The following is an 11,762-nucleotide window of genomic DNA, read 5'->3' on the forward strand; positions in this document are numbered from 1 at the left end:
TGCCATTAATGCTGGATTAATTCACAACTTGCCTGTGCTTATTTCCTCCTCTGTAAAATGGGGAACATAAATATTTGTCTAAATTACAGGCTTGTAGAAGTATCAAATGTAACATGCAAACACTCTGGAAACAAAACAGTGATACCAGAACATATACCTCCCTATATGATGTTTAGCTGCATTCTTTTTTTTTTAGAATTTTGTATCCAGCAAAAGTTTCTTTCTTTTTTTTTTTTTTGCATTCTTGTTATTAATTTTTCCCGCCTTACAGCTCCTTCAAAACTAGAGTCCTTTGAGGGCAGAAACAGTGCCTTACTCATCTATCATCAACTCCACAGCACAGTTCCTTGTCCCTGGTGGGGGTAGGAGATACTTATTTACTGCACTGAAACAACTAAACAGAATGTTTATAAGTAGGAAACAAGTGATGACATTAACAAACTTTGATCAGGAGGAATGAATGGGACTTTTAATTACAACATGTTTTTCTATTTGTGTAATGTTAGTCTTTTCTTTATTCCTGAATCTCCACAGCCAAATTCTAGTAAGCAACAATGTAGTAAGAAGTTTTGTAAGAAGTGACAGACTGCTGCTTTGGTTCCTAGGTCATAAAAAAAAGTGACAGACACAGATAAAGTTCACTATAAATTTTAATCTATGATATAAAATATTACCTAAAGATATAATCGAACATCATGTATCAGAAAATAAAACATAACAATGAAATGCAATTTTGTAAATACTTCTGTGGTACAAGGATTATTTTTCTCAGATTCAACCTTGTAATTATGTTTTGTTTGCTTTCTGAAAATCACACTTTATAAAGAACACAAGTAGAACTTGTTAAAATGATTGTCACAGATACACTGTTTACTAATTCAAAGAACACTACATTCATTCATTCATATCAATTTTATTCATTAATAAATTATGAAGAATGAAATATAATATTCCATGTTTTTCATTAAATAGTGGTTTCGTCTTCCAGTCTAATCAGGGAACTAATAAATGCTTAGTTCATGGAAATACTTCCGTTTTATTTACACTGACATAATTACTTCTTGGAGTCTAGCCTCATCAGTGGAGAAAAAGCACTTTTTCTAAAGGCAACAGCAAATTAACAGCACTGATAAAAAATATAGCAAATTCAATGGTTGTCAGCATTGCTTTAGGGATTTTGAGACTAAATAAAACTATAACCATAAATAAAAGGGCTTATTAATGTCTTCTTTTCAGGAGAGTGATACATTCTGAAGGTTTTTTGTTATTCTGTTGAATAGTAAGAACTTCCAAACTTAAATGTCTTAAGGCTAAATGTTAGTTACATTCTGAAGGGTTTTGTTATTCTGTTGAATAGTAAGAACTTCCAAACTTAAATGTCTTAAGGCTAAATGTTAGTTATACTCCTCAGATTTTAGCCTTATTAATGAAATTCTAAAAGTATTACAAAAAACTAAGATTCAATTTGTCTTGGAATTATAAATTTGTAACAGATATTTTTCAAAATACATGCCTTCAAACAACTTAAATGCAAAATTCATTCATTCTTAATACCTAACAGTTAATGCCTTGCTTCCCAAAAGTACTCATACAAACATGTGAATTAAAAAAACAGGTTTTTCTGTTTAAAAGATGCAGCTTCTGCCCTTTTAAAAACGTGTCAGGCTTTCATGTGCCAAAATGTTGAAAACTGCACATACTCAAACATAGTTCCCATAGGAACACATATTCCTCAACTCTCACACCTTTGAAGACGCAAGAGATGGGCAACATAAATGTTCCCTTCTTTCCAGCTGACTTTAACTAGTTAACCAGGTTTGCTTCATGAGATTATCAGAATAAAATAAAGGGTTAAATTTTCATTTTCCATTACTTTACCTAGTAAAGTTAGACTTAAAGCAGGTGGAATACTACCAGAAGAATTACACAGTGATTGGTAAACTGGCCTAAAATAATCAGGCTTTTTATTTGTAATTCCCTTTTAAAAGTTGTCATTTGACAATAACTTCAATCTTTAACAGCAAGGAAAAGAAAATGAGGTGCCATGCTATATTCATTAAAATATTTCACGATAAAAGAAAATACAAAACCTGAAAATAACTTCAGTGCTATAGACATTTAAAAAGTTGCAATTATTAAAACTCTGAATAAAAAGATCTTGAGAACAAGTACATTTCAAAATGATATTTTACATACTTTGGAAAAAATAGGCATTTTTCAAATAACTTGATACATAGTTTACATATTTCATATAGTCTCTCGGGTTTTTTTTTCCTGCATCACTATTTTGTATTAAAGTCTTTCATATTGTTTACCAGTAATTGCTTCTTTATGCTGATATAAAACTTTGTTTGTTCATTAGTTTTCTGTATATCCCATTTGGTTTTGAAAGCAGTTCTTCATGTTTTCCATATTCAGTAATTTTTCCTTGGTCAAGAACAGCAACCATATTAGCATTCTTAATGGTAGAGAGACGATGGGCAATAATTAACACTGTTCTTCCATCCATCAGTCGATCTAGAGCTTCTTGAACAAGGTACTCATTTTCAGCATCCAGCGCACTGACATAGGAGCACACACATAAGAAAGCGAAGACGTCAGTGCCAGCCATACTCCAGGCTCACGTGCTTCTTGATACACAGCAGCCCTTCCTGAGCAATGAATTTTTACTAAGATCAAAATTTCGGCTGTTTGGGACTCCTTGATCTCCATAAAACTATACTGTGATATAAGGAGAAAGGCATTCTGTACAGTTGCAGCTTACAGAATGATTAGGATTGATAGCAACCATGTCTGAAGTGGACTTAGAACCCTCAATTATGACTCAGTCTGCCCACTGCTTTTCAACTGTCATAATTTATTCAGGCTCCATCACTTTAAAGTAAAGGGTGGGGGGAAGCATTTTCAGTTGTATCCACTTTGAGGTACAGAATTAAAACGTTTTGATGAAGAAAGAATTTGGTTGACTATATATAATCACATAAATTATTAAGATATTCTCACCTGGTTGCTTCATCTAGGAGAAGAATTTTGGGATTCTGAAGAAGGAAAAAAAAGATAAAATAATTTTATTGGAAAAACACAAACTCTGAGCAATAAAAAGGAGTAAAATTCTGACACATGCTACAATGTGGATGAACCTTGGAAACTTATGCTAAGTGAAAGAAGCCAGACACAAAGGATCGCACACTATGAATTCACTTATATGAAATGTAGAAATGCAGAAAGAAGATTAGTGGATACCTGGGGCTGGGTTCAATATAGAAAATAAGGAAGGGGAGCTGCATGGCTGCTAAAGATTAGAGGGTCCCTAGTGGGAGTGATGAAAATGTTCTAAAATTGTGGTGATGGATGCACAACATTGAATACACTAAAAACCAATGAATTGTATTCTTTAAATGGACAAATTATGTATTGTGTGAATTATATCTCAAAGTTGTTACAAAAAAACCCATAAATTACTAAGTGTCTGGTATAAGTACATAAATGAAAGAATTAGAGACTATTTTAAACGATCAACAGAGCAATTTTATCTTGCTGGTTAGGGAGGTGGGAATCTAAAATGAGTAAGGTGGGCAGATGGTGGCTCACGCCTGTAATCCTCAGCACTTTGGGAGGCCAAGGCAGGTGAATCACCTGAGGTCAGGAGTTCAAGACCAGGCTAGCCAACATGGCAAAACCTCATCTCTACTATACAAAAAAATGAGCTGGGCGTAGTGGCGCATGTCTGTAATCCCAGATACTCAAATGCTAAGGCAGGAGAATAGCTTGAACCTGGGAAGTGGAGGTTGCAGTGAGCTGAGATTATACCACTGCACTCCAGTGTGGGTGACAGAGCAAGACTCCATCTCAGAAAATAAATATATACATACATACATACAACAAATAAGGCTGGGTGTGGTGCCTCACACCTGTAATCCCAGCAGTCTGGTAGGCTGAGGGGTGAAGACTGCTTTAGCCCAGGAGTTCAAGACTAGCCTGGGCAAAATAGCAAGACCCCATCTCTACCAAAAAAAAATGTTTTAATTAGCTGGGTTTGGTATGGTATGCCCCTATAGTCCTAGCTACCCAGGAGGCTGAGGCAGGAAAATCACTGAAGCCCAGGAGGTCAAGGCTACAGTGAGCCATGATCACACTGCTGCACTCCAGCCTGGGTGACAGAATGAAACCGTCATAAATTTCAAAATTAATAAAATTAAAAAGAAATAGTTCATAACTTTCAAGGTCCTGTTTATAGTTAATTTAGAAATAATAAATAACTTTGGGAAGCCAAGGCAGGTGGATCACTTGAGGTCAGGAGTTGGAGACCAGCTTGGCCAACATGGTGAAACCCCACCTCTACTACAAATATAAAAATCATCTGGGCATGGTGGCACGCACCTGTGATTCCAGCTACTTGGGAGGCTGAGGCACAAGAATCTCTTGCAACCTGGGAGGCGGAGGTTGCAGTGAGTCGAGATTGTACCACTGCACTCCAGCCTGGGAGACAGAGTAAGATTCTGTCTCAAAATTAAATTAAATTAAATTAAAACTAACATATAAGACAAAAAAAAAGACTAATATGATGTAGGTAAAACATTAAATTCTAGCTTTGCAAATGAAAACATACATCCTCACAAAAAGGTAGCTACTATTCATTCATATGTTACTCACAATAGCCCCAAACTGGAAATGACCCAAGCATTCATCAACTGGTGAACAGATCAACAAATCGGGATCCATCCATACTACTCAACAGTAGAAGGGAATAAAGTACTGATACAAGCTACAAATTGGAGAAATCTCAAAAACACTCCACCTGTACTAAGTGAAAGAAGCTAGATGCCAAAAACTATATATTGTTGGACTCCATTTATCTGAAATGTCTGGAAAAGCAAATCTAAACAGACAAAGTAGATTCGTGGCATCCTGGGGCTGGAAACAAGGAAAGACTCCAAGTGGGCATGAAAGATCTTTTTAGGGTGATAGAAATGTTCTGAAACTGGACTTTGTGTGCAACCAACTCTGCAAATTTACTAAACGTCACTGGAAAGTACACTTAAGTGAATTTTATGTATGTAAATTATGCTTCAGTAAAAATTACCTATACACCTGAGGAGAACAGTTGTGTAACAAAGGGAAGACTTATCACTTCCTTAAAAATAGAACACCTGTCTTTCAGCTAAAATGGCTCTTCCCTCTCCTTTTAGGAGTCTTGTCTAAGTACTTCAAGTCTGTACTATTCACTTTAGCAGCTGATTACAGATTATACAAATATGCATACTTGTGCTGTCTGTTTTATATTTTGCATTAATAATCACTGTTTCACTGGCTAGACTCTATGCTTCTTGATGTAGGGGCCATGTGTTAAATTCTTCTACCTCCAACATCCTTAGCACAGTACTGGGCTCATGATACCTAAGAAATACTTGTTAAATTTGGACAATATGCACTAACTTACCTTTCACCAGAACTGTTACCCTCCCCATTCAAGAAAAAAACAAACAACAAACAAGAAAAGGAGGAAGACAAATAGTAAATTACAAATTACAAAGTTCCTAATAAAAATAATCCCTAATTTAAAAAACAGCCAAGTAGCTTCAGGCTTACCTTAAGCAGAGCACGGGCAATTGCAATCCGCTGTTTCTGCCCACCTGACAAAGACAATATTTAAAAAAAGAAAGCCTTAACAAAAATTCTTAGTAATAGGCTTTTATGATAAGTCACATGGCAATTTGAAGGCAAACTTCTTCCAGTCAGTCATAGCTGAGATAGACCAGAAACCTATTTTAAAATATATTGTCTATCAATCCCAAAATTAATAATTATTATAGCTAACATTTATTGAGGACTTCCTATATACCAGGTATTTGATTTTCTTTCTTTCTATTTTTTGTTTGTTTGTTTGGAGATGGAGTCTCACTCTGTCGCCCAGGCTAGAGTGTAGTGGCACGATCTCAGCTCACTGCAACCTCTGCCTCCTGGGTTCAAGCGATTCTCCTGCCTCAGCCTCCTGAGTAGCTGGATTACAGGCACCCGGCACCACGCCTGGCGAATTTTGTGTTTTTCTTTTTTAGTAGAGACAGGGTTTCTCCCTATTGGTCAGGCTGGTCTCGAACTCCTGACCTCGTGATCCACCTGCCTCAGCCTCCCAAAGTGCTGGGATTACAGGCATGAGGCACCATGCTTGGCCTCTTTCTTTTTATTTTTGAGACAGGGTCTCGCTCTGTCACCCATGCTGGAGTGCAGTGGCACGATCATGGCTCATTGCAGCCTCAATCTCCTGGGCTCAAGTGATCCTTTGACCTCAGCCTCCCAAGTAGCTGGGACTATAGGTGTGCACCACCACACCCGGCTAATTTTTGGTAGAGGTGGGTTTTTGCTGTTTCCCAGGCTGCTCTCAAGCTCCTGGGCTCAAGCAATCCACCTACCTCAGCCTCCCAAAGTGCTGGGATTATAGGCAGGAGCCACAATGCCCATCCAATACCAGGCATCTTCTATTTGCATTGCATGTATTATCTTATTTAATGTTTTTATTTTAAATAATTTCAAACAAGGTCTTGCTCTCTCACCCAAATGGACTGCAGTGGCATGAATACAGTTCATTGCAGCTTCAACCTCCTGGGCTCGAGTGATCCTCCCACTTCAGCCTCCTGAGTAGCTGGGACCACAGGCCCACATCACCACACCTGGCTAATTTTTAAAACTTTTTGTAGAGATGGTCTTGCTGTGTTGCCCAGGCTGGTGTCAAACTCCTGGAGTCAAGAGATCCTCCTGCCTTGGTCTCCCAGAGGCCTGAGATTACAGGCGTGAGCCACTGTGCCTGGCTAATCTTTTTTTAAAAATCCTATGAGATAGACACTATAATTATTCCCATTTTACAGATGATAAACTGAAATATAAAGTAACATGTCCAAGATCTCATAGTTGGTAAGTAGTGGAACTGAGATCTGAACCTACACAGTGCAAGGGGTATGCGCTTAAAAGCATATAAAGAGCTATGCTGTTCATCACTACACATACTTCCTCCCTAACAGAATATCCAGTGTAGCAAGGAAACCAGAGACTTAAGATATTTGGAGGTTTCCAAAGAACCCTTGAAATGTCTGGGAGCAAAGGACATCAATGGTGCTGAGGCTGAGAATTCTAATATTTCCACATTAGAGCAATTTTTTTTTTTTTGAGACAGAGTCTTGCTCTCTGTCTTCCAGGATGGAGTGCAGTAGTGCAGTGCAATCATGGCTCACTGCAAGCTCTCATTCCTGGGCTCAAGTGATTCTCCCACCTAAGCCTCCCCAGTATCTGGGACTACAACATGTGCCACTATGCCTGGCTAACATAGTACTTATTCTTTATGGTGTTTTTTTTTTCCCTCCTCTTAGAGGAACGAATAGTAACATGTATATGACACTGAAAGTTACAGTAAGCCACTCTAATCCTCCCCGTCTTTTAAAGCTCAAATTCTACTAAAAGTGAAGAAACAGACTGGAGGTAAGGTGGGATGGAGTGGAGTCAGCAGGAAATCTGTGTTGATTCCCTCCCTATCTCTGTCTTACCCCATCCTCTCTCCTTTCCTCCAGGGACACTACTCCTAAGTCACACTTGGAAAGTCTCAGAATGCTCACTCCTCCCAACTTACGTTGTTTATACCCAATTCCATTTTGGGGGATAAAAAATATTCCTTTTTGGTTGATTTTATTGGCTGAACATACTTATCAACAGTAGTTGCTGGACATCATTTTATTTCATATAAGAGAGGTTCATCCTCTACAGCTGAGGTGTGTGGTGCTGCTAAATGCAGCTCTCAAACAGGAAACCAGTGCACACAAGAAGGGCAGTGAGGAAAACCCTCTCCTTCTGAGCCTGTGATTGGTGGGGTATCTGAGTGCCCTGAGGTAGGTCTTTAGAGCAGCCAGCTGATAGTATAGTCCCCTCTGGGTCATTTGTGGTGCCAATGAGTACGCTGGGAATCTATTACTAGGTGTTCTGTCATCCAGAAAGCAAGAGCAGACTGGAACCTCTGGTTACTTTGCTAAGAAACAGAGCTGGAGAATCCTACTAGAGGGAAGGATATGCACAATCTGTTTCAAGGGAGGTGATGTGCTCTTGGAACAAACCTCATACTTCAATTTTCAAAAATTTCATCACAAGCAGTTTAAACTGGTTTTCTGCCCCATTTCTCAGATATGTTTCAGAGATGGAGTAGCAGTTCACTTTTACACAGAAGTCAGGAATTCTACTCCTGGAACATCTCAAATCTATCAAAGACACCTTTTCATCTACTGCATATGTACGTATATATTATACAATAAGCTTAAAACTCTTATATTTTCTGTGGTTTAACTTCAAATGAAAAGTTTAGCATTGGAAAAGACTATTGTTTTAGTCCAATCTGCCAGCCTTCACTCTGACAAAGAGACACCCACTCTCTGCTCAAGCAGAGGCAAGGATTTTTTTTTTTTATGTTCAACATAAGCTGTTTCAGATTTTTTTTTTTTAAACAGGGCTTCACTCACTCTGCCACTAAGGCTGGAGTGCAGTGGTGCAATCTCAGCTCACTGCAACCTCTGCCCCGCTGGGCTCGAGCAGTCCTCCTACCTTAGCCTCCCAAATAGCTGGGACCATAGGCACATACCACCACATCTAGCTATTTTTTTGTACTTTTGGTAGAGGGGGGTCTCGCCATATTGCCCAGGCTAGTCTCAAACTACTGAGCTCAAGCAAGCTGACTGCCTTGGCCTCCCAGAGTGCTGGGATTACAGGCCTGAGCCACCATGCCCAGCTGGGAGCTTGTTACCTTGCAAGGAAACATTTCAGTATTGTATTGAAAAAAAAAAGGTGTTTAGTTCAAAATTTATTTCTCTTTAATTCTACTCATTGGTTCCATTTCTGCACTTTAAAGAAATACAAAAGAAGTCTTCTCTCCCTCATGAAAATACAGTACCCATAATGTGATCCAGAATGATAGGTGTGGTCTGACATCACAGAAAACCACTCACTTTGCCTCACAGCTGTGAGTCCGTTCAGCAAATTATGGCTCATAGGCCAGACCTGAACCATGACTTGTTTTTACACGGCCCTCAAGCTAAGAATGTGTTTTACATTTTTAGAGTTGTTTTAAAAACACACACAAAGAAAAATATGTGACAGTGATCATATGTGACCCATAAAACTCACAGTATTTACTCTCTGGCTCTGTACAGAAAAGTCTGCCAACCCCTGGGCCAGTATGTAGGGAGTGAAGAACTCTTTCAATTTCAGCTTTGTTCCTGATGCACATTCCCTGACTCCCTAGGCAAATCATCCTGCCACTTACCTTATTTTCTTTAATTTTTGAGGGTCTCAGCTTGCAAAGCACACTTTTTTTTTTTTTTTCAGATGAAAAAAAGCTTGCTGCAACTGAGTATTACTCAGAATTTTTGGAACACATTTGAGGTAGAAAGTGAAAAAAAAATACTGGGTGGTTTTCTACATATAAGAGATTTTAGCAAGTAGTAAGGCTAATTTCAAAAACTAAGATGAAAACCTAATTAGAAAATAATACTGCAATATGGAAATGTGTAAAAAGTTCTTTGAATACAGAGTTTTTGCTAAAAGCAGTAAAAAAAAAAATGCACCTGAAAGGAGAACACCCTTTTCTCCAACCACAGTGTTGAACCCTTGGGGGAAGTTCCGGATGAAGGCCACTGCATTGGCCACTTCAGCCACTCTCTGGACTTGCTCAGCGGTCACAGAGGAAGGGTTGTCAGCGCCATAAGCAATGTTCTCAGCGATAGAGCAAGAAAACAAAATGGGTTCCTACAAATTGGAAATAAAACATATCACAAATTTCAAAACAGACTTCCAACGTGTCTAGTAAATTCAGTTACATCCAAGAAACTATTAATGTGCTACCCAAGAATATAGACTGTTTTCTTGGTTTCTTCCTCATTCTCCATAAATTCACCTAGCAGTCTTTTTTAAAATTTATGTTTTGTCATACACAGGATTGATTTTATCATCTGTAGTTCTCACCATGCTGCAGGCAATGAGACCTCAGGGCAGGTGCCCGCAAGGCACCTGGCACACGGTAGGAACTTCATAAATGTCAGTCCCCTACCTTAGGAGTCAGGAGGCACTGGGAGACCCCAAGTCCAATTGCACTTTCCAGCTGCCTGGCTTCCACTCAGGACAAAGTGGGTAATCCATCTCTATCCATTACTTTTTGAAATACATGCAAACCAAGTAGGAATAAAAAATTCTTGACAGAACCCTATGGAATAGTCCTAAAAAGCAAGCAAACTTCCAGGCTGTTTTCTCCATCCCTAATAGTATACACCACTGATGTCCCTTCACTCCTGAGCACCCATCACTGTCCACCTGCCCTTACCCAAGTTGAGTGGGGAGAGGGTGAGCTAACTAGAAAGAGAGGTTCGGAAATGGGGGGAGGCTTAGGTTTGTATGCTGTGTACACAGCCTGGTAATAAAAATTAGAACAGTTGCAGCAACATTTCCCTGCCCCAAAGGGTCTTGTGAAAATGGCCTTATCAAAATGACCACATTACATTAACACTCTGCTTTGAAATCTGCAACTTCTTTGCAAGGTGGACTCTGGCTCTTGCCATAGTCTTTGCTCACTTGTCCCTGAAACCCATTAAGCAGAATAGTAGACTATGGCTGGTGATGAAAATGGGAAGTGGGGAAGAATTAGTAAAAGCTAAAAAAGAGTCAATAAAAACTTCTATCATTTCCTCCCCATCCTCTAGACTATGTAGTAACGGCAGTCTCCAGCTTTCAATAAAAAGTCAATGCTTCACCTTGCTCAACTGTATAGGTTTTCAGGAAACAGCACTACTTGCAAATCTTAACAACCTGCCAGGTGAGATGAACTTAATACATCCAGAAGCCTTCCATTTCTTCTCTCTTGAGGAGTTCGAGACAAAAAAAATGCAAAAGACAAAAGTAATTTTATTTATTGATTGACTGATTGATTGATTGATTGAGGTGGGGTCTTGCTCTATTGCCTAGACTGGAGTGCAGTGGCACAATCTTGGCTTACTGCAGCCTGCAGCCTCCGCCTCCCAGCTTCAAGCAGTTCTTCCACCTCAGCCTCCCAAGTAGCTGGGATTACAGGTGTACCACCACACCTGGCTAATTTTTGTATTTCTAGTAGAGATGGTGTTTTACCATGTTGGCCAGGCTAGTCCCGAACTCCTGACCTCAGGTGATCCACCCTCCTCTGCCTCCCAAAGTGCTGGGATTACAGGCGTAAGCCACCGTGCCTGGTGACAAAAGTAATTTTAAAAGAAAGTGAAATAGAAATGGAAGCCTCTCTTCTTACCTGACTCACTGTCCCAATCTTGGATCTCAGCCACACTGGGTTTAGCTGACGGATGTCATGGCCATCAAGACTGATAGTTCCTTGTGGAGAGGAAAGGAAAGAGTCACTGAGTGTGATGAGGCTGATGACTAACACAAAAAGGATCCAGTGGGGAAATTCCAGACTCTATTTTTCAAAGATAAAAAATGTACTGAAAATCTCCAAATGGACTCTAAAACCAACATATTTTATGAAATTTCAGAGCTAAAAGGGAGTTTCTGGATTGTCCAAGTTATTGTCTCCCAATAGTGGCTGGATGACTATCTCACCTAGTCCATCTGTCCAGCTTGCCTTCCAGCCCAGAGGTTGTAGGGAGTTTCTCCAAAACTCCATAGAGTGACTTAGGATTCCACTGATAAGATGCCCTTGTGCAAAGCTTTGATTCAGAAGGGAGGAGCAAGCCATGAGGATCCACTTGCTGGCA

The 11,762-nt window shown here is 39.3% G+C and overlaps 1 protein-coding gene across 1 annotated transcript in view; it reads right to left on the reverse strand.

Moving 5' to 3' along the window:
• Positions 1-632: 632 nt before the first annotated feature.
• The window catches only part of ABCB10 (ATP binding cassette subfamily B member 10), a 46,406-nt gene continuing 35,276 nt past the window's right edge, over positions 633-11,762 (reverse strand). Inside the window, exons 9-13 of the mRNA XM_021677290.2 lie at positions 11,300-11,379; positions 9,597-9,777; positions 5,590-5,633; positions 3,004-3,038; positions 633-2,561 (exon numbers count right to left, since the gene is read on the reverse strand). Of these exons, the coding sequence (XP_021532965.2) occupies positions 2,330-2,561; positions 3,004-3,038; positions 5,590-5,633; positions 9,597-9,777; positions 11,300-11,379 (572 nt within the window). The 3' untranslated portion in view covers positions 633-2,329. The remainder of the gene's footprint in view (positions 2,562-3,003; positions 3,039-5,589; positions 5,634-9,596; positions 9,778-11,299; positions 11,380-11,762) is intronic.

The sequence above is a fragment of the Aotus nancymaae genome, unplaced genomic scaffold (genome assembly GCF_030222135.1).
Source record: "Aotus nancymaae isolate 86718 unplaced genomic scaffold, 86718_ANA_hifiasm-v0.15.2.pri h1tg000032l_0, whole genome shotgun sequence".
NCBI classification, from domain to species: domain Eukaryota; kingdom Metazoa; phylum Chordata; class Mammalia; order Primates; family Aotidae; genus Aotus; species Aotus nancymaae.